General features: G+C 34.6%; 1 protein-coding gene across 1 annotated transcript; it reads left to right on the forward strand.

The window, feature by feature from the left end:
• The first annotated feature begins 1,543 nt into the window (after positions 1 to 1,543).
• On the forward strand, positions 1,544 to 13,883 carry LOC142352892 (trypsin-like). Its single transcript, XM_075405050.1, has 4 exons — positions 1,544 to 1,955; positions 6,494 to 6,599; positions 6,817 to 7,126; positions 13,557 to 13,883. The coding sequence occupies exons 1-4, from the start codon at positions 1,649 to 1,651 to the stop codon at positions 13,737 to 13,739; spliced, it is 906 nt and encodes a 301-aa protein (XP_075261165.1). The 5' UTR covers positions 1,544 to 1,648; the 3' UTR covers positions 13,740 to 13,883.
• The last annotated feature ends 9,902 nt before the right edge of the window (positions 13,884 to 23,785 follow it).

Below are 23,785 nucleotides of genomic sequence, written 5' to 3' on the forward strand. Positions count from 1 at the left end.
TCAAATGAGTTTCTTTTAAGAATTTGAATTGTAAAAAAGGAGAGCGCCTAGTTGTCTTTTGCTTTAACTGCAAACAAGTATTCTGAGCAAAATTTCTGGCATAATCATTCTTATTTTATCGGCTGATATAATTTTTTGTTATACGATTATTTAGCCTTGAAGAACAAAAACGCATATTTATGCACTTTTTACGCAGCTCTAAACATTTTTTGTGTGTTTTTGTTACACATAAGTAGTGGTTTTTAACTACATTGCGTAATTAGTATTTTGATAAATGACCTTTTTATAATTGCATTTCTTCATTAAAGTTCAGTTCAGGTACTTTTAACCATTTCAAGGAAAAAAGGGGGAATCCTATACGATGAAGGTTGTTAAATAATAGGGCAGCAATATAGTAACTCCAATTGTTAACTCCAGTTATTGCTTTTGAAGGAATTGAATTGAGCATTTCAAAGATAGACGGCAACTCCGTCAACTCAGCTCTGTATTTGATTTTTTGTTAATATTTAGTGGCCGTTGAGACTATTTCGCTGCTGTTATTTTCGTAGTTTTAACTTATGAGGCGTTTTGAAACAAAATAATTGTTGCATTACAATTTTTTTTTCCTTTTTTCCCCTCATGAGCTTTCGATTACAAGTTTTTTATTCAGGTGGTTTTTTAATTACTCTCGATGAACGAAGTGCATAGCAATTATTGTAAACGTGTTGGTCTTTCTCATGTAAAATTTTTTGCTTGACCGTTTTTGCACTTTTCTTCTAGAGCATTTTTTGACTTCTCAAGTGACTTTTTCACGCTTTCGTTCTTCATTTATGAGTGCTCTCTGTTGTTCTCACTCTGGAGTAAAGGTTGTTGCTCATATAAAATTGATTGCAGCATAGGAAAAATGGGGCGGATGGCCGAGTGGGAAGTGCTGCTGGCGAAGGATCGTGAGGTGGGTGGCTCGGATCCCGGCGGGGTAAACTATTTTTGCGCCCATAAAGAAAAGTTAATCTAGGTTACAGCCCCTGCATTAAATTTCCTCGCCTGTTGTTCGATAGCCATTCTTCCGACATTAGTCGCTTTATGTATCAGTTTGTTGACATGTATTTGCGGGTGTTACTATTTTTACACCAGCAAGACTGAAGAGAATCATTTAAAGCATTGTTTTCCGCATAACTTGATTGAGAAAAAGTCTAAATGTTTCATTATTTGTTTCATGTTCTCTAATCCATAATTTATAGAGTGAGAGAAGTTATGAAGTTTTTTACAAATGAGATATTTGCTAAAAATTTGCGCCTGAAGTTTATAGAAGGCAGTTAGGTCAATTTGCGTGGAAGACACGTGGAGTAAATGTGCTGCATGAATGCACAGCAGCAGTCTACGTGCTTAACCAGACCTTGAGTGGATATTTAGACAGCAACTTTCTCTGCGAAATGCTATTTCATTGTTGTCTTTTGGCTAATTGCAATGAAATGGCTGACCTTTCGACCTGTCAGTGTCAGATTGTAAAGTGTAAATGTCAACTAATTGCAGTGAAGTTTCCTAAAGTTTACAACAAAACAAATTTGGAATAAACACTGCTAGCGCTTTCAAGATAGCGAATGAAATATTAAGTACATTAGGTTGATGTTTTGGTTGGAGTAACTAACCTATCAACCCGCTTTAAGACATGGCAGGGCGTGTGAAAAAAGTTAATCCTGAGTCTACTTACTTATTTGCCAATATATTTGTTTACTTTTTGTTTATATTTCTCCTTTCGGTTACTTGCAAATGTCGGATTGCTGAACATCGACACACAGAAGTACATAAAAAGTTGAGTAGAAGTGTGACGTCATTGATAGTGGGGGGCTTCACGAGTCAGATGGGGGACTTTTTTGTGCGCATAGTGTTCATGAACTCTGGAGATTTCTGTGGGGGTACTTTAATTAGGCCTCAATGGGTTATAACTGCTGGGCAGTGTGTAGTCTATTCCGCAGGTAATAAAAATTTTTGTGAGTGTTAATTCCACATCCATATATGTGTGAATGGGAGTGTATGTTTAATAGCCGCCCTCATCTTCTCAGCCGGCTATTATAGCGCTCCTATTTTTTTTTTTTTTACTTCGTCGAATAAAAAAATGTTTCGCTTTACCTCATTTTGCCGCCTTTTCAACATTTTGCGTGAAATCTTTTTGACTTCTCTAGGCTAGTTTCTCTCTTCTCTCATTCTGCTAAAAGTGATTTTGAACATCAGTTGCTCAGCAAAGCAATTCAAAATGAACAGTCAGTATAAAAAATTGAAGTCAGAAATAGAAACGGGATAAACCCATAAAGCCCAATTTTAGATGCCCGCTATTTGAACGTCGGTCCTATAAGTATTAGTTACCTCTCTCTAATGCTGATTGTTATTGATAGTAGCCCCTGTAGCCTCTCTCTAAGAAACAGAAGTATGTTCAACTACGAAATGCCATCAAAATAAATCGGACTTAAAAAAATGTTTTTGTACGAAAATCTTTTTTTTTTCAATATCTTCTGTTATTTCAATCCCAGTCATGCTTATTGGAATCAACGGCGGCTATTTTCCGGCAATCTGCCGGGTATGTTTTAATCTTTAAAAATAACCAACATTATTTAAGTATATTGAGTAACAAAGATTATATAATGTAATCATAACCAATATCCCTAGTCTAGACCTGGAGTTATGAAAAGACCTATTAATTCCAGGTGGGATGTGGAGGGGGGGGGGGTAAATATTGAATTAAATTACACGGTCGAGGACCCTAGTTAAAGTCGAGACTAATTCTTTTCATTGAGTCCAGCCAAATTCTTTTCATATGCAAAAATGAGTCAAACTATAAAGTTCCACCAACGTCCGGGTTCGATCTCGTGACCTTCTCCAATCGTATCCAATGGTTAATGAATTGCGCTACAGGTCTTTAACTTTGAAGAAAGTAAAAAACAAGACATTGCTACGGCTCTCAGCCAAATTCCAGGACACGTTTTATTTCCAGCCAAATTTCAGGACACGTTTTATTTTCCAGTCCATTTCCAGAACACGTTTTATTGTCTACCCAAATTTGTGGACCGTTTTCTTAATTGCCAGTCAAAGTCGAGAACATCACTTGAAGTACTAAAAACTTTTCATACCAAAAATCTATCCAGTACAGTCTGTCTTTTCATGCCTTATATCGGTCGCGGACCGTCTTCCAACATGTTCAGGTCTGGACTAGGCATAAGTCTCCATATGACATTATGTTCTTCTATTCACAAGTTACAAACAAGTTACTTTCTGTTGATCAGATATCTATCATAGCTATGGTTTTTCTTGAATCAAGCCTTAATTTTCAAGATTTTTTTTGCCAAAACTCAAGATGTTAGAGATATGTGCATTTCAATAGCGAAACCTTTTTAAGGACTTTAAAACTGTCATGAGTGTTCGATGTTGACTAATCATGTACATCTTATCTTTATTAAATTCTTCACTTTCTTTTCTCTCGTTAAGGAATATTATTATTCATCTAAAACAATCCAAAATTTTGCTTTTCAATCTCATTAACTTGCAGTGAGATTCAAAAGCAGAAAACCGTTTGAAGCTGTAGGAATCAGCATTTTGCGTGTTTTTAAATAGTCAAAGCAAACCACCTGAAGTGAGGTCAGATTTGACTTTGCTTTTCTTTTGTCATAATGTGAATACTAATTCTAAAAGTAAAAACGAGTGTTTTGCGGTAGATCGCACGAACTAAATCTTGTTTTTCTCTACAAAGTTTCAGAGCCGGACCATGAGCACATTTATACCGGTCACTGAAAATTTCACGCCGTACTTTTTAGTTAGAGAAACAGAGAGTCATGTTCTAACATACTCAAATAATTCATTTGTCATTTGACTTCTCAATTTTTTAAAAGCCTAGAGATTGTTTTGTATTTTTACAAGTTCATTTGTAGCCAATAACCGCCTCTTTATTTTAAACAACAAGTCAATAAAAGAACTTCACTGAATAATTACGAACAGTCAAAAGAAAAACAGGCAGTTCATGCGCTAGACTTTGAGAAAATTTTGAGAAAAGTCCATACTATGAACTGATTTTCAGCCGTTTTTGATTTTTGTAAAACTTTTTAGTGTATTCTAATTAGGTGCACATAACGATAATTGTGCCAATTGGATTCAGCTCAGAACTCAGCAATTAATTTTTTCGAGAATTTTCAATGATAATACGGTGCAATATTCTTTTTCTTATTTCAGATGGGGAGGAACTATACGCTCAATTGGGTTTTGTTTCTGTTCCGTCAAGTTTGGTTGACCCATTGTTTCGGGTGAGACGATATAATTAAAATTGTTGCAAAGTTTATAGAGGGAGGAACAATTAAACTTGATGATTTTCTGAATAAAAATGAAGTTAATCAAGTTTAGATTTGTGAGAACATAGGTTAATTTGTTTGTTTTGTTCAATTTTCTAATAATTTTTGTTCAGATTGCGATATATTTTGTAAAACTTAAATTTTATTTTTTAAATTTTTCATTATTTTAAATTTCATTATTTTTTAAATTTTCATTATTTAATGACATTAAAGTGCCGTTAACTCTTGGTTAAATTCTTTTGGCTGTTTTTTTGCTAAGATTGTCTTTTTATGTAAGAGAATAGCCCAGTCAACTATTTTCGGCTGATTTGTTAGAGCTCATGAGCTACATTTTTGTTATTTTCTTACTATAGATTATTCACGTATTCGAAAACAGTTTTTCAGTCCAGCAGATATTACAGCTAATTACTTCTAATTTTTTGATTTTGATTCTATGTCACCTTCCTTTTGTTTGAAATCGTTTTTCACTTGTAAGAATAAACGTTTCTCTTTCTTCACAACTGCAGACAATAAATTTCTTGGAGAGAGAGAGAGAGAGAGAGAGAGAGAGACGCTTTGATAGACTTCTTTTATGTCTTGAATTTCAAGTTTTGTATTGGCTGAGTTTTTTCAATTTGTGTAATAATCCTTTCTTCCCCATTATTCAATACTGCTATAGCGTTAATTCCCGTTAAACTTTGCTCTGCTTATGGTTTCTAATTTTTTTGCAATTTTTGCTCAATAGTTTACAGAAAATTTTTTCATCAGTTTCTCAAAGAGGGTTTCTCAAAGTTTCGACATTTATGGTAGTTTGAAAATCGATAACTTTTAATATGCAAACGTTGAAAAAACGTTTGTTTTTTGGTTTTAGAGGTTTTTGAGGGGACGAAATATTATGTGCTAAGGCTATTTACCGAATCTCCTTGTTTATTATGTTACTGAAACTACTGTATTCGCAAAGGAGCTAGGAACTAGAGTCTAACGGGCGCAGAACCAAATGAGGAAAAATTGAAAATCAAAACCCAATGCTTACATTTTATCGGCCAAATAATCTGATTTTGTATATCTACAAACTTTGAATTAACAGTTAACTTGGTTACCATGACTATTTTTTACCAAAACAACAGATCAACAGTTTAATGAATCAATTTTCATGAATCCATTTCATTTTTCCACGCATGAAAGTATGTTTCTATTTACATGATTGGCAACGATTGTCATTAAACTGTTATGCATTAAACGCTGATTCATTATACTGTTGATCTGCTGTTTTGATAAACAATTTTGTAATTGGTTGAAAGTACGACATTTATAAGAAATCCGAATTTGCGAATTAGTTAGTTGTCGTTGCTTGATTGTCAATGGTGTGCTTTCGGGTTGCGCTCACCTCGGCCTCTCCGTGACCGCAACAACCCCTCTTTTCTGTGACGGGGTATGGGGGAGGTTGCGACCACGGATAAACCTTTATTGTGCTTTTTTGGACGAATTTTGAACAAAGATTTCAATGTAATGAGCTTAAGATCAGCCGACCAGAGCAGGGGAAATATTTGCCCGTACCTAACCCTAAGTTTAATTCAGTACTGAATCAGAGTGAAATTCAGAACATTATCAGTACTGATTCACTGTCTGATTCAAGTCTCATTTTGCCCTGAATTTGTCTGATTCAGACTCTGAATCAGGCACGGATTCAGACTCTGATTTTTCTCTGAATTAAGGAAAAATCATACTTATGTTCATGAGCCAAGCTAGGTTTTGCCATTGTTTTTGTTCTCAGGTCCTTGAAATAAAAGTTCATACAATACCTGTAGAAATTGGAGAAATTTAGAATATAGGTTGTCGGAATTTTTCTCAAGTCAAGTTAAAAACTGACTTTTTGATTTTTCCCAGTATTAACCCTCCTTCTTTTTGATTCCGGGTTGGGAACCCGCAATGGCGGAGGTACTGAAATAAGCTATAGTAAAACTTGTATATAATAGTAAAAACCGTGCTTGTACAGTTTTTCAAAACAAAAACGACGTTCCAAAACAAAAACGACAGTTTTCTATAAACAACGAAACAAGACTGTTTTCTCTAAATCTTTGTTTTATGTCATTCTGCTCTGCTTCCGTTCGGCTCTGCCGGCGTCCTCCATTTGCAACAAAAATACCAGCAAAGTTTCAATATTTCATAATGACACTATAAGTAACTATCAATTGTTTCAGCTGAAAACGTTAGCGTGGAGGTTACTGACTTCACACAGATAGTCCCCATTGATGAGTTGCCATTCGACAGATTCAAAATGGTCTCCAAAATATTCACACCTGACGGGTAACTTGCCTTGTAACTTTTTAAAACCCTTGCCATTTGCCTCCTTCTTTTCCTTCTTCTGAAACGCCTTTTGATTCGTTTTCAGTAAAACTTCGAACAAATTTCAGCTCCTTCGCATCATGAACCCCCCGCGAAATTATAGCCCCCACTCCCACTTAAGGAGAGGGGCTATAATGGGGAACCATTCTTATTTTTGAGTCTGAAAATGTTGTTCCAGGTTGCAAGTGGGCTCTTCAGATACACCAAAACACGACATAGCTTTATTGAAACTTACAGAGCCTGTGCATGATCGAGCAGGATTCATACGACCATGTCATGCCAAGGTAGGGTCATGGCGACCTCTTCATGCCTTTGGTTTGGGAGCGACATCTGGGGTTACCTTCTCACTTCCGAGGAGGTTGAAAGAGGGCGCTTTCCACGAAACATTCCTGCAATCCAGCGACGTCTTCAATGTTATCTTCTGTAGAGAGTTCAACGTTTGCACGGAGAGCCTTTTCATGGAATCTAATATGTGCTTATGGGATCAAGTTAGTGAGATCAACTTTTTCTCAACAATACTTCGCCCGGTTCGGTGTTTTGCCAAAAAAACCTTTCGGTAAAAGTGTTTCGGTAAAATGCGAAAAAAACACTTTTTCCCAAAAAATGTCGCGCGTTTTTTATGGCTAATTCTATGAATGCAGTGAATTGTCTGAAAAAAGAAAATTAAACTTAGCGGAAAATTTTCGCCGCTGTCAACACTATTAATTCATGTTTATGTACCATTATGACAAAGTTAGCACTCAGCTTTTGAGCGATGATTTTTCAAGAAATGAAAATTTTAGCAACACAAAACACATTTAGAAAAAAAAATTAAAACTGAAAATTAATTTTAAAATAAAAATTGACCTTTTTGCAAAACAAATACGCTAGCAGCAGCAATTAACAAAAATGCTTTCAGCAGCTTGAATCTCGTTTGCGCGAGAAATCAATTTCCATTCGGATTCGTTGGAGAATGCGGATAAAAAATTAATTGAAGTCTTTCTATTTAAAAGCTATCAGGGCATTCATGTTTACCTCCGCTGCCCTAAAGGATAGTTGTGATGTTTTTGTGGTTTACAAACATCATCAAGTTTTCTTGATGAAAATAAAATAGAAAACAGAAAATTACTTTAAACCAGCTTATGTTACACCTCTGCTCAAGATGATCACGATAATCCTCAAGATTACAGACCTTTTTCCGTTTCTTGTCCTCTATCTAAAGTTTTTGACAGAAGACTCCAACATTAAATTATTGAATGCCCACTTAAAGAATACTAGAATTCAGAAATGGAACTCTTTTAGCACAAAATATTCAAGAAAAAGTGGATTCAATGAGCCTTAAAAAGTGATGTAGAACTAACCCATGATTACATAAGAGATTGTAAAGAACAAACCTTTGTCAACAAAGTAAATCCGACTGGATGCAATTGTATCAAAGTATGCCCTATGTAGAGTATAGTGCTTACTTTTAATTAGTATTTACATGGATGATCTTCCAAAAATATACCGAGTAACTTTACTTCAAATTTTTTCAAAATTTGCAGATGAATTTCCTTTTTGCACTTAATAAAAAGCTAGCAAAAAAGTTCGATAAACTTTGAACAGTCTGGGAAAATACCTTAGGCATCATATTCAGTGACACGTATACAACTGCTTGCGGCATCAAATTCAGTGACACCGTTGAAATTCAATAAAGTTTGCAGCCGTCTATTCAATCTGCTGTCTATAGTTTTTGGCTATTTATCTTACTTGGCTGAATTTCTCTCTGGAATTAAAAAAGAACTTAGACTATCACACGGCAAACAAATCGATTGGATTTGGAGACCAAAACTTCTTGCGAATAATTCGAATCGTCGAGAGATCTAAACATGCAGTTTAACATTTGACCTAAAAACATGTTTAAAAAACCTTCATCTCAGGAGACTTCTTAGCTGTCACCTAATTTCATCGCATAAAATATCCTGCTTATGAAGTAACTAGAAACAAACGGACAAACCGCTACCTTTTCAAACTGATTCGAGCCTAGTTGTTTTTTACTCATCTGTTTCCCCTTTATATCTCGTTGTTATGTGATTTTGGCGTGAAAAAACAGATATTTTTCTTTAGGCAAAAAATTCATCGTTTTCTTGAAACTAAAATTGCGAAACCTATCAAGCGTCAATCGGAACAATTTCTTAGCGTGATATCCGCTTCTCTTGATCTAATTGACAAGACTTGTTAAATTGACGGTTTTCTGTTCCGATACGTGAATTGTCATTTTGAACATTACTATCGTGAGCTCAATGTAGAGTTAGATATTATTGCTCTTCAAAAATGATATTGCGTATTGACAATATTTGTCGAATAAACAAGCGTATGACTTTTTCAAATGCAAATCTCAAAAAGTCACCATAAACAACAAAAAATTATGTTATTCTGGCATTTTGTTTTTACTGGCGTCTCACACAATGCCTGCCAAAAAATTGCTACCAGAAGTTTTATGCGAAAAAAAAGTTGTCTAAGTAAGCGATCCATTAGTCATCTCTTTTACAACGGCTATTGGTGCAAATTCACTGTGTTTTTTTTACGAAATTTAGCCACACAAAATTTTTGTCAATGCATTTCTAATTTTCATGGCTTTAAAAGCTCAATAATATCATCCCGTTTAGCCAACTTAATAATGTAAAGTTTTCTCTTATTTGTTTTTTTTACTTTTAAAATAGAAGTTGTGACCCTTTTGCAGAACAAAACACTAGCAGCAACAAACAAAAAATCTTTTTCAGCAACTAGCATAAATTTTGCGCGAGTATTCAATATCAATTCCGCGTCACTGGATGAAGAAGCGTTAGAGGCTGAGATAAAATTTTATCAGTCTTTTAATAAACATTTGCTCAATCTAAAAGCAGAAATAAACTGAATTGCTTGAGCTAGCAAAGAGTAATAAAAACGCCGCATAACAGTCTATCAGAATTGACAGAAAGATTTTTCTATCTAAAGCTGCTGCTCAACACTTAGGCATCTTGATTGATAGTCAAGTAACAGGAATTAAGAAACAATTACTTGAAGCATGAAAACCATAGCCACCATTCGTTTAACGCTTCCCCCTACGTTTATATTCTTTTGATGTTACTACTCTTCAGCCATCTATTTTGTGGCTGCATCTCTGTCTGGAATAATTCAATACACGAGGCTATCGCTTGGCAGTCAAATCAATTGGCTTTGAAGACCATTACTCATTGGGAAACTTTTGAGTATTCGAGAGATCAAAAATTGTAATTGAAAATTACCTGAAAACCTGATTTTGAAGAAAGACACTAAACTATTTAGCTGTCACCTGCTTTCACCGCTTAAAGTACATATCCAGCTTAATACTTAACAAGAAACAAACTTACAATCTGGTACTTATTCAAACTGATTTGTGCATAGTTGTTTTTTTTCAACCCATCTGTTTCCCCTGTAAATCACTTCGCTAAAAACATTTGGCGTTATAGAACAGATATTTTTCTTAAGCCAAAAAGTTTATCTTTTTCAACGCGAAATTTGCGAAATGTAGCAAGCGTCAATAGGACCAGTTTTTTGGCGTGACATCCACTTCTTTTGATTTGGTTGACAAGACATATTAAAATGGCGGTTTTTTGTCCCGATACATGAATTCTCATTTTGAATATTATTATTGTGAGCTCAATATACAGTTAGATGTTATTGCAGAAGTGATGACATTGCGTGTTGATAATGTTTTTCGGACAAATAAGGCGTTGATTTTCTCCAAACGCTATTCATAAAAAACCATCACTAACAACACAAGTCTTACCTTGTTTTTGGCATTTTGCTCTGATCCGGGTTTTACACAGTGACCCAGGTCTCAACTGAAACAACCAAATTTTGCTAATATTGGTACCAAAATTGTTATGTGAAATAATAGTAGTGTATTTTGAAGTCAGTTGTCTATGAATCATCTCTTTCACAAGAGTTTCCAGTGCAAATTCTTTTCACACATTTCATTTTGCTGTCCTTACAGGGCAAACAATTAACGAAGGAAAACTGCCAAAAATAGTGAACAGACAGTAGAAAAAGCCAATTTAGCTGTCAATAATGTGGAAAAATACTGAAACCATCAAGAAAATTTTTGATAATGCGCTGAGAATCTATTAGCCTGTCGAACAATGCAATTTCGTTTTTGTGAGCGAACAAATACTAACCATTCAAGTAAAACGACTGATTTAGTGCTCACTCGAAACGAATCTAAATCGTTTCAATGCCAATGCTGTAGAACTACTGCACAATGATTGCGATTGAAATGATTGCGACAAAAATTGACCTTTGAGCGAGAAATCAATTTCAAGCATGAAAAATACTGAAACCATCAAGAAAATTTTTGATAATGCGCTGAGAATCTATTAGCCTGTCGAACAATGCAATTTCGTTTTTGTGAGCGAACAAATACTAACCATTCAAATAAAACGACTGATTTAGTGCTCACTCGAAACGAATCTAAATCGTTTCAATGCCAATGCTGTAGAACTACTGCACAATGATTGCGATTGAAATGATTGCGACAAAAATTGACCTTTGAGCGAGAAATCAATTTCAAGCATGAAAAATACTGAAACCATCAAGAAAATTTTTGATAATGCGCTGAGAATCTATTAGCCTGTCGAACAATGCAATTTCGTTTTTGTGAGCGAACAAATACTAACCATTCAAGTAAAACGACTGATTTAGTGCTCACTCGAAACGAATCTAAATCGTTTCAATGCCAATGCTGTAGAACTACTGCACAATGATTGCGATTGAAATGATTGCGACAAAAATTGACCTTTGAGCGAGAAATCAATTTCAAGCATGAAAAATACTGAAACCATCAAGAAAATTTTTGATAATGCGCTGAGAATCTATTAGCCTGTCGAACAATGCAATTTCGTTTTTGTGAGCGAACAAATACTAACCATTCAAATAAAACGACTGATTTAGTGCTCACTCGAAACGAATCTAAATCGTTTCAATGCCAATGCTGTAGAACTACTGCACAATGATTGCGATTGAAATGATTGCGACAAAAATTGACCTTTGAGCGAGAAATCAATTTCAATTCTGCTCCATTAGAGAACTTGGGTTGCAGAATCTTTCAGGAGGCTGCGATGAAACTTTATCAGCCTTTTAAAATTCATTCACAAATTCTGAAAGCGGAAATAAACCAAATTACTTGGGCTAACAAAGAATAATAAGACGCCACCTGAGAGTCTATAAGAACTGACAGGAACATAATTCTATCTAAAGCTTCTGTTCAGTACGTAGGCATCATGAATAAAGATACTCAAGTAGCAGTCCAACAGGAAGTATAAAGTTTGGCGTTTCAAAACCAACAAATAGATCAAAATACATTACTGCAAGGGATTCTGTAGTTTTTTTTTCAATGTTGAAATTCAAATTGGGGTTATTCTCAAAGTATTTCTGGACAGATCAGTATATTTTTGCCTTTGCTTGATTGCCATTAACAGAAATCAATGTTTGAAATCTTGTTTTCAAGATTTTATGCGGCGAAATGATCGCAATTCTGTGATGTAAAAAGAATTGTCTGCCTATTGGACAAGTCAAATATCTTCTTTTGTAATCGCTGCTAAATTCTTCACGTAAATGTTCAAGAATTGAGGAGTTAAAATAAAAGCCTGCGAAACTAGTCTTTTCAAAGCAATGTAGGCAATTCGTTCCTTTTAGGACAACAATTTGCGCACTGCTGCTTAAGCCATTTCTTTTGTTTTGGTAGCATGTCTGCCAAAAACATAAGTCTTCATGTCAGACAGGAGAAAAGGAATTTATCGTTTTTGAAGACCGATTGCTTTTGAAATTTCTTAAAGTGCACTCGCCATTGTTCTCTTTTGTTTTCAGGTATAAACTTCCTTGTTCAGTAAGTTCTTGGATAGCGTCAAATTTGGAGAATTTTTTATATAACCGAAGAAAATGGCAGACAAAAGTTCACTCTTTTTAAAGAAAACTATTATTTGCGAGTCAAACGTCTCAAAACGCATGGACAAAGCAAACATGACTGAGCAGGCAACGTTTTAGGAGCAATTAGGTTTGTTATTTGCAATCCAATGAGATCTCTCAAATTTAAAATTTTTTGTTTAGCGGAATTGCAAATTCCCGTAGGTTTTGTTATCTTGTCACCAAAACTGTATGATAAAACTTGAATTCTTGTTCGATTTTTTTTATTACGAAGATCTTTCTTGATTTTTTATCCACTTTTTTCAATTTCTTCATTATGCATCGTGAGAAACATAAGGAGTAATTTTTCTTCATTTTTGTAAAGCCGTCTGAGTTCAGTTTTTCAATCGGTGAGTTTGCATTTTTTTTGTTTCATCACCTGGTGTGTTCTCTCCAAGCATAAATTTTGGTTATGTTCTTTTGAACATTTCAAATTGTTATGTTAATATATTGTCCTAAGGCTCTTTCAACAATAATCTTTTGAAATCAACTAACATAATATCTCTTGTTACTAAACCGTAAAAAGTTCTTCAGTCTAATTTTTGATTAAAATTTTGGAACAATACGGCTGATTTTGAAATTTTTGGAACAATACATTTTTTGTTTCTCTATTGTTTCTAAATTCAACATTGCACACTTAAAAAGGCTAAGTGATGCTAAATAACAACTCTTCAAATTTGTATCTGCTACTTTGCTTTTTTAATTCTCGTCTGTCATGGTGTAATCAAGGAAAACTGAGGAGTATTTCTTAATCTTTTCTTTTCATATTTCAACAAACTTCTGCAGCAATTCAATGCATTCATAGCAATTTTTTTTTGATAATATAATAAGTCCTCCTATCAGTTTGAATTGAGGCGGTTCAGCCACTTAATGTTCATTCGTCCTTAATGACGTAGAAATTTCAAAATAATATGAATTAAACCTGATAAAATATTAATAACAATTTTTAAAACAGTATTATGACATGTACGTTTCCAGGGTGGACCCTTGGTGTCTTTTTTCTGCGGCACAACTGTGCCCGAATGTCTGTATGGGGTGACGAGTTACTTCCTAACAAAACACAGAGGCTCATCCGACGCTTGCAATGGGGGAAGCACATTCACAAGTATTCCCTACTTTTACAACTGGATTCAGGACACAATAGAAGCTAATGAGTTATAATCAACTCTAGTAATAAAAGAGGTGATTAAAAATTTGGAAACAATTCAGTCTTTTTAACTTTACCAAGCTGTCTCTGATCTGTTCGACCATTTTGCACATAATTGAGCTAATAATTGAAATCTGTAAATAAATGTTCCTTGTTTATCTCAAAATTTTAGCATCATGTGCGTGTGTGTGTGTGTGTGTGTGTGTGTGTGTGTGTGTGTGCGTGTGTGTGTGTGTGTGTGTGTGTGTGTGTGTGTGTGTTTCTTTGAGTGTGTGTGTTTAATAGCCGCCCTCATCTATTCAGCCGGCTATTATAGCGCTCCTATTTTTTTTTACAATTCAAAGAATTTGAATTGTATTGGGGCGCTGTCTTTTTCTTTTAAGATCTGTTCACACATTTTCATGATTTTTGAAGTCAAATTGGAGTAGTGATTTTGGTCACGCCGAAACAGGAAGTGGAGCGAAAAAGCGAGTGGTTTTGCGGCATGAAATTTTTTTGCTCTAAATTTAAAGTAGAGCGAGAAAACGGTGTTTGAACAAAAATTCGCTTTCTCGCTAGTGGTTTTTTGTTCACATGCGGCAATTTCACTTTGATTTTTACTGTTTTTTTCGATTTTTTGGGGCGGATATTTTTCTAAATGGTTTTCCCAATCCATTCATGGTCCGTTCAAGGTCTAGTTTTCCGTTTAGTCAATGAAAATTCTTTGAATTGTACGTCAGGACTTGTCCTGCTATGTTTTTTTACTTCGTCGAATAAAAAAATGTTTCGCTTTACCTCATTTTGCCGCCTTTTCAACATTTTGCGTGAAATCTTTTTGACTTCACTAGGCTAGTTTCTCTCTTCTCTCATTCTGCTAAGAGTGATTTTGAACATCAGTTGCGCAGCAAAGCAATTCAAAATGAATAGAGTCAGTATAAAAAGTTGAAATCAGAAGTAGAAACGGGATAAACCCATAAAGCCCAATTTTAGATGCCCGCTATTTGAACGTCGTTCCTATAAGTCTTATTTACCATCTCTAATGCTTATTGTTATTGATAGGAGCCCCTGTAGCCTCTCTCTAAGAAACAGAAGTATGTTCAACTACGAAATGCCTTCAAAATAAATCGGACTTAAAAAAATGTTTTTGTACAAAAATCTTTCTTTTTCAATATCTTCTGTTATTTCAATCCCAATCATGCTTATTGGAATCAACGGCGGCTATTTTCCGGCAATCTGCCGGGTATGTTTATGTGTCTGTGTGTGTTCGTGTGCGTGTGTTTGTTGTGTATTTCGTGTATTTCGGTGTGTGTAAGTGTATATGATTTTATGCATGTGTGTATTTGTGGGTTATGTGTTTGTGCTTATGTCTATGTGTGTGTGTTTGTGTGTGCGCATGTGACAGTTTGTTTTGCGGGTTTGTGTGTAAACGCCTGTACATATGTGTGCTTGTCTGTTTGTGTTTATGCGTGCTCGCATATCTATTTGCTTTGGTGCGTATGGCGCGTTTTTGGTTTTTATCTTTATATATGGGCGTATAATTGTGTACTTAAAAATTACGTCTTTATTTACATTTATTATTCAAGTTAGTCTGTTTGTCTGTGTGTGTCTGTGTTTATGTATGTGTCTGTGTCGTGTACGTGTATACCTGTGTGTAAATACATTTGTGCACGTGCTTGTGCTTGTTGATGTGTTTGTATGTGAGTGTGTGTGTGCGTGTGAAAGAGAGTGTGTGTGTATGTCTGTGTGTGCGCGTGTTATGTAAATGGGTGTTTGTGTTTGTTTCTGATTGTGCGCGTGTGTTTGCGACTGTGTGTGTGTGATTTTGTTTGTGTGTGTGTGTGTTTGCGACTGTGTGTGTGTGTGATTTTGTGCGTGTGTGTTTTCGAGTGTGTGTGTGTGTGTGTTTGCGAGTGTGTGTGTGTGTGTGTGTGATTGTGTGTGTGTGGGTGTGTTTGCGAGTGTGTGTGTGTGTGTGTGTGTGCGTGTGTTTGTGTTGTTTTTGTGTGTGTGTTTGTGTGCGTAGTATATGCAGGTTGTATGTTTTTTGTGTGTTTTTGTGTGTGTGTAAGTGTATATGATTTTATAAATGTGTGTATTTGTGGGTTATGTATTTGTGTTTATGTCTGTGTAAATACGCATGTGACAGTTTTTTTGTGGGTTTGTGTAAAGGCCTGTGCATATGTATGCTTGTCTGTTTGTGTTTATGCGTGCTTGCATATCTATTTGCTTTAGTACGTATGGCGTATTTTTGGTTCTTTTTATTTTGGTTAATGGGCATATAATTGTATGCTTAAAAGTGAAAAGTTTGTATACATTTATTATTCAATTTAGTGTTTTTTTCTGCATGTGTCTGTGTTTATGTGCGTGTACGTATATACCTGTGTGTCCATACGTTTGTGTCTGCATGTCCCTTGTTCTTGTGAAAAGCATGTTCTTGTATATGTGTTTATATGTGTGTGTTTGTGTGATTGTGTGAGTATAACTGTGTGTGCGTTTGTGCGCGTGCGTCTGTGTGTCTGTGTGTCTAAGTGTGTTTGTGTGGTTGTAAGTCTGTGTGTGTGCGTGTGTGCGAGTGCGTGTATGTGTCTCGTGTGAGTTTGTGTTTGTGAGTGTGTGTGTGAGTGAGTTTGTGTGTGTTTGAGTGTGTGTTTGTGCGTTTGAGTGTCTGTGTGTAAGTGTGTGTGTGAGTGTGTGTGTGTGTGTACCTGTGTGTACGTCTGCGCGTGTGTGCCTATGTGTGTAAGTGTACGTGTGTGTGAGTGTGTGTCTGTGTGTGCGTGTGAGTGCTTGTATGCGTATGTGTATGTGTGTGTAAGTGTGTGAGTGTGAGTTTGTGTGTATGTGTGAGCTTGTGTGTATGTGTGAGTGTGTGTGTGTATCTGTGTTGTGTGTCCGTTTGCGTGTGAGTGTCTGTGTGTAAGTGTGTGTGTGAGTGTAATTGTGTGTTTGTGTGCGAGTGTGTGTGTTTGTGTGTTTGTGTGTGTGTGTGCGTGTGTGGGTTTGTTTGTGTGTGTGTGTTTGTGTGTGTGGGCGCGTGTACGTAAATACCTGTGTCCATTTATTTGTGTCTGCATGTCACTTGTGTTTGTGAAAACTATGTTCCTAATTATGTGTGCGCGTGTGTAGGTGTGTGGGTGTGTAAGTGTATGTGTGTGCGAGGATGTGTATATGTGTGTGAGAGTATGTGTGTGTGCGTGTGTGTGTGTGTGTGTGTGTGTGTGTGTGTCTATCTGTGTGTGCGTATGCGTGTGTGTCTATGCGTGTAGTGTGTAAATGTGTGTGTGTGAGATTGTTAGTGTGTGTGTGTGAAAATGTGTGTGAGTGAGTGTGTGTGTGAGAGTGTAATTGTGTTTGTGTGTTTTTTGTGTGAGTGTAAGTGTGTAAGTGTGTTTGTGTGTTTGTGTGCGGATGTGTGTGTGTGGGTGTGTGTATGTGTATGTGGGTGTGCGTGTGGGTGGGTGTGTATCTGTGTGTGCCTATGCGTGTGTGTGACTGTGTTTGTAAGTGTGTGTGTGTGTGTATGTGTGTGTGAGTGTGGGTGTTTGTGTGTATGTGTGTGTGTTTGTGTGTGAGTGTTTGTGTGTGTGTGTGGGTGTGTGTGTCTGTGTGTGTGTTTGTGTGCGTGTATTTGTGTTTGTGTGTGTGTGTCTGTGTCTCTGTGTGTGTGTTTTTTGTGCGTGTGTGTGTATGTGTTTTTGTGTTTGTGTTTTGAGTTTTCATTTAAACAGGGCGGCTCGGTAATGTGCGTTGGCACATAAGGTTCCAACCCCGCCCATCCACAATTTTGGCATAATTGTTTATCAAATGAGGAACAGATAGAAAAACCCAAAAATTATTTTTTGCGAATCCCAAAAAAGCCCAAGTCTTTTCAAAAAAATCTGTATGAACAATAAGATAGTCTCCAAATCAAGTAACTCAGTGGAGTAAAAATTGATACATTAGATTGCTGTAAAATGTCAATTTTAAGAAAGCGAGTCAAGACGAACAGCAAAATCAAACAACAACAAAAAACATTAATTACATCAAAAAATTTATGTCCCTCTTAAAAACTAAAATTAATAACAAAGTCAACATACTGTCAGATAAACCTAAAACTAAACAAAAACAACTTATAAATCACCAGAAAATATATGCGACCAGTCCATAAAAAGGTTTGGTAACAATTATACAAAAAAGAACAAAAACTGTAAAGTAAAAAAATTAACTTATTTTTTTGAAACAGTTAACTTCAAAGTAATAAAAACCACTAGGAATCAATTAATATTACCACAAATTTACAATTACCCCTGCTTCTATAGAAGGGCATTAGGACCTGTCCCTATTCATTTTTTAAAGCGACTAAAAAGAACAACAAAGAACAAACAAAATTTCAATTGAAACTTGCCAGAAAACGCTGTCAAAACCGTCAAGCCAAATTTTTGCACTCAAAATATATTTGATTGCGCCTTCTTCAAAAAGCTATAATTTAGTACGTGGCCATTCATTAGTAAGACTAGGTATCAAGTAGACAAAAAAGCGAAGTGCTAAAGTATGTAATACTTTTAATTTTTTTTTTCGAAACAAAATTACATTCAATGTCATGAAAGGCATAAATTTAAAAAAGCTATTTAAATAGGGTCGTTTATTCATAAAAAGGAAGCCCTCGAGACCTTTAATTATCCAGAATATTTCTTGCATCTACAAAAAGAACGTCAAATATGACAAAAATCAAATTAATTTACTATTTTTTGTGAAAAACCGTTGTCGAAGCCAGTAAGGTCATAACAAATTCTTTAAAAAAAGATTTTGGGACACACACCCATAATGTCATATTTGACCTGTAATTAACTAACGAGATTAGGTAACAAAAAGAAACTTAAAAAGAACAAAATTGCGAAGTCAAAAGTTTTTTTTTAATTTTGGAAAACGATTGTTTTCAAAGTCATGAAAGCCATCAGCTATCTACTAATATCAGAAAATCGGTTCTTCTATTCTTCCATGAAAAGCCAATGAAAGCTATCACTATACAGGAAACTTCATACGACCGAAACGACAAAATATAAATGACAGTTAGATACAAAATTAAAAATTTCAATCGATTTTTCAAGAAAGAGGCGTCGAAGCCGTTAAAACGATGATGTATATCTTTCAGGATTTTAATATGTTCAATTGTGCTTTATTCTGAATGCTAATAAGGTGACATGAGAACTGTCAATAATGTGATAATGTGACAAAATTAGAGAATGTGAAAAACTGACAAATATAAAAACAAACAAAAATCTGAAATCTTGTAGTATCAAAGCCAGAAAACAATAATTTCAGGCTTAAAACTGCAACCGAGAATAAATGTTAACTCAGTAGAAAGAAGAAGCAGTTTTTTTGGTGACAGTAAGCTGGAAGTTGAACAAATTAAGAAAAAAATAGAGGAAAAGTTAATTAAGCCATTATTTATTGAAAAGTCAATTATTTTTAAAAAAGAAACGACCATAAACTTTCAATTAAAAAACTAAATGCATTAGCCTGGAGCTGTTTAGCAAGCTAGCAAGCGAATTGGTTGGACCTATCACTCCTGAGCTTTGATTTGATATGTTCTGTTCTTTATTATTAAAAAAAAATGTCTTTTTTTAAAAAAAAAAAGACCGACTGATTACAACCCGATTTTTTTTGGATTCTAACAGTCCAAGAATGGCCCAAAACTAGCCCTGCTAATACTTATTGTCCGTTAGGAACAATTGATTTTTCGAATATTGTAGATATAGATAATTTGTTAGTTGAAAACTCAAATTCTGCATTTTTGATAATCAACGAGTAAAGTTAGCAAAAAACGGCAAAGTTTTAACTACAGTGCACTCTCAGCGGACTCTGAAGTAGAAATAGCCCCCTCTGAGTCTACAAAGATTGTATGAGTGTTGTTTGGGGGTGTACTGTCGGCAAATTTAATCAAAGTGGACTAAAGTAGCTTATTTCGTGCTGTTTTTGATGAAAAAGGCTAAATTTTTAAATGTTTATCTAGATTTTTTGACCAAAAAAATTAAATCAAAACTATCAAAAATTCTTCTTCGTCTTCAAAAATAAAATCAACGACACTATTCTTGAAAATTATAACAAATTTTAGCAAAATTGACGAAAATTTAGGCAAAAATTCCGGAAAATGTGAATAAAAACAACGTGAATTCACTCTTCTTTTCTCAGAAGTTTAAACCTCGATAACTCCCTGTAGAAACGAAAATTAAAAAAATCTTTTTAATTCCATATTCTACGCTGGACGAGCTTTCTAATGATACCAGTCTCAACTCTCTACGATGAATATATCGAGCGGCGAAAATTCACGGAACAAAAAAAACCCATTTGAGTATATAGTTCCTCCCCCCTCAAGAGGGTCGGAACAAAAATCAGTATCTACTGGCCAGTTGTGTTGGTAAATGATGCTGAGTTATCCTGATCTGGCTGGAGGGCAAGCTTTGAAAAATATGTTCTGAAATCTTTTTTTCCGTTTTTTAGTAGAACATGCATTTAATTTAATGGTAATCAATTGAAGCTACTGAGAGTTGACTAACTAATGTTATCAGATGAAATGGGATAGCAACTATCAGAAAGCGGGGTTGTTTATGGAATTTACCCACCACCAAGCAATTCAACTAAACAGTAAATTTTAGTCCAAAAAATGCAGTGTTCAGTTTTTGACTATAGCTGCACTGTCTGTTCACCTGATTGTTCCAGGTCAATAATCTCATTATGTTGTTAAGAGTTGATATGAAGCCGTCGAGAAAAATAATCAACAATTGTAAACATTAATAGAACAATCATAACGGTGTGTAAGATGTTAACATTATCCCTAATAGTGTTAGCTCTAATTTATTGTTGTTTTTCTCAGCTGTCTGCAATTGTAAGCTGACTGCACTAAAAAGCTCAGACTCAATCTTTGCCCCTGTTTAGAATAATTTCTGCTAATTATTGTTTAAGTTTTTAAATCATCAATTCAAGAAAGTCTTTTCCACGGCGCTTTTTTAATCTCCAGATAAAAATGCGATGTATCTTTTTTTACCAATCTAAATTGGCCGTGGTAGATATCTAGTGTTCAGAAGCGTTCGCATGTCTCATATCTTAATGGAATGCTCTCAAAATTGTTTCTCAGAAGTGCCATGATAGATATTTTTACGACGCAAAAAGAAACGAAGACAGTCTGCATAGCTGATTGCTTTTTGTTAGAGCTCAATTTCAAAAGAAAATTATTATAGGCCGGAAGAAAGATTGTTTTGTTAATTGAATGTGTTAGAAAATTTGCTAATGTAATTGATCAAGGTTGTTCTCTTCAAAATGAAGAGAGAGAATCTTGGCATCTCTTTAAATGTTATGGATGATTGCTCTACAGATTCAATTCTGGCTCTACAGAGTTGAGTTTTATCTATTTTTATAGAATGGGCGTTCAAATTGTTTCAGAGGAAATGGTTTTCTATTAGAAGTCATCCAAATTGGTCAGGCGATTTTTTAAAATCATTCTACTGAGTAGTAAAATCAAAGTTGGTATGAATTCAGCTCTTTCTTCTCTGACAATTTAGTTATTTTGTTAACACATCTTTTTGCCTAAATTGCAACATAGTAAAAAAGGATAAAACATTATAAAGATTTTAAAACATTAAAACGAATATTCAATTTTTAAACAATCAATGCTTCTTTTGAGAACAGAGCTAAAACTGGATAGAAAATGCAGAAATCATTAATTTTTAGAAGCTTCGAGTCAGATTTTGTTGCATCTAATTAGATTCTCTCAAACAACTTTCGGAAAACGTTAAGAGAAGAGAAAATATATATTTTTTGTCTCTTTCCCGGAGCTTCCAATATTTATATTAGTTTTAGCATTGGTCACTTTGATTTTTTCGTAGTGAGATGTCTATTGTGGAAGATCAAAATTGTCAATAAAAAACATTAAAAACTATTTTAGTTTTTTTTGTAAATTAAACAATCCTACACCAGTTGGAATTTGCTCATGTATCTAATTGAAACGCAACGGTGAAACAGCGGCACTAATGCTGTTTAAAATGTCAACAAAATTTACTCTTGAGAAAAACAATTATTCTCAGAACTTTCGATAAAAATGTTCTCGAATAACGTTTGAAAGTTTGCAGATACAAACTTCAGCGTCGCAAAAATGCAACTAAGTTTTGATACATTTTTTTGATAAAAGTCATTTCTCTCCAATTTTTTGAATTTACTTTCTCTAAAATCAGTATCTTCTGTTAAGATGTTATGGTAATTGATGCTGAGTTATCCTGATCTTCCTGGGGTGCAAGCTTTGAAAAAAGCATTCCAAAAACTTTTTTCATCATTTTTAGGAGAGCAATGGTGAAGGGCAATTGCATTTAATTTAATGGTAATCATTTGGATCTACTAAGAGTTGACTAACTAATTTTCTTAACTTAAAAACTTTAAGCAAGTAACTAATGATATCAGATGAAATGGGGTAGCAACTATAAATAAGCCGATTTGTTTATGGAATTTACCATATGCCGGGTTGTTCATTAACAATCAATTCAACAAAACAGTAAGTTTGAGTGCAACAAAATGCAGTTTTCAGCTTTTGACTATAGCTGCACCGTCTTTTCACTTGATTGCTTGAGATTCAAACATTCATCAATTGCATGTCAATTAATTCATTATGTTTTTAAGAGTTGAGATAAAGGTATTGTTTTTCTCAGCTGTCTGCAATTGTAAGCTGACTGCACAAAAAAGTTCAGACACAATCTTTGCCACAGTTTAGAATAATTTCTGCTATTTATGATTTAAGTTTTTCAACTAATCAGTTCACACCTTTAAAGGATCTACTGTATGGAACAATAGAATGCCTTTTCCACGGCGCTTTTTTCTCTCCAGAAGAAATAAAATTTTCGAGGTTTTTATCTAGTGTTCAGAAGCGTTCACATATATCCTGTCTTAATGGAATTCAAACAAAATTGTTTTTTTTTCAGAAGTGCTATGATAGATCTTTTGTGACGCAAAAAGAAACAAAGACAGTCTGCATAGCTGATTGCTTTTTGTTAGAGCTCAATTTCAAAAGAAAATTATTATAGGCCGGAAGAAAGATTGTTTTGTTAATTGAATGTGTTAGAAAATTTGCTAATGTAATTGATCAAGGTTGTTCTCTTCAAAATGAAGAGAGAGAATCTTGACATCTCTTTAAATGTTATGGAGGATTGCTCTACAGATTCAATTCTGGCTCTACAGAGTTGAGTTTTATCTATTTTTATAGAATGGGCGTTCAAATTGTTTCAGAGGAAATTGTTTTCTATTAGAAGTCATCCAAATTGGTCAGGCGATTTTTTAAAATCATTCTACTGAGTAGTAAAATCAAAGTTGGTATGAATTCAGCTCTTTCTTCTCTGACAATTTAGTTATTTTGTTAACACATCTTTTTGCCTAAATTGCAAAATAGTAAAAAAGGATAAAACATAATAAAGATTTTAAAACATTAACACGAATATTCAATTTTTAAACAATCAATGCTTCTTTTGAGAACAGAGCTAAATCTGGATAGAAAACGCAGAAATCATTAATTTTTCGAAGCTTCGGGTCAGATTTTGTTGCATCTAATTAGGTTCTCTCAAACAACTTTCGGAAAACGTTAAGAGAAGAGAAAATATATATTTTTGTCTCTTTCCCGGAGCTTCCAATATTTATATTAGTTTTAGCATTGGTCACTTTGAGTTTTTTGTAGTGAGATGTCTATTGTGGAAGATCAAAATTGTCAATAAAAAACATTAAAAACTATTTTAGTTTTTTTGTAAATTAAACAATCCTACACCAGTTGGAATTTGCTCATGTATCTAATTGAAACGCAACGGTGAAACAGCGGCATTAATGCTGTTTAAAATTTCAACACAATTTACTCTTGAGAAAAACAATTATTCTCAGAACTTTCGATAAAAAATGTTCTCGAATAACGTTTAAAATTTGCAGATACAAACTTCAGCGTCGCAAAAATGCAACTAAGTTTTGATACATTTTTTTCATAAAAGTCATTTCTCTCCAATTTTTTGAATTTATTTTCTCTAAAATCAGTATCTTCTGTTAAGATGTTATGGTAATTGATGCTGAGTTATCCTGA

The sequence above is a fragment of the Convolutriloba macropyga genome, chromosome 1, assembly GCF_964194025.1.
Source record: "Convolutriloba macropyga chromosome 1, txConMacr16.3, whole genome shotgun sequence".
In the NCBI taxonomy this organism is placed as follows: Eukaryota; Metazoa; Xenacoelomorpha; order Acoela; family Convolutidae; genus Convolutriloba; species Convolutriloba macropyga.

Bases quoted from the DNA above. Each gene is read 5' to 3' on its own strand.
- LOC142352892 (XM_075405050.1), top strand. From the start codon at position 1,649: ATGGCAGGGCGTGTGAAAAAAGTTAATCCTGAGTCTACTTACTTATTT. The intron at 1,956-6,493 runs GTAATAAAAATT...CAATTGTTTCAG, and splicing joins GTGTGTAGTCTATTCCGCAG to CTGAAAACGTTAGCGTGGAG. The intron at 6,600-6,816 runs GTAACTTGCCTT...ATGTTGTTCCAG, and splicing joins AAAATATTCACACCTGACGG to GTTGCAAGTGGGCTCTTCAG.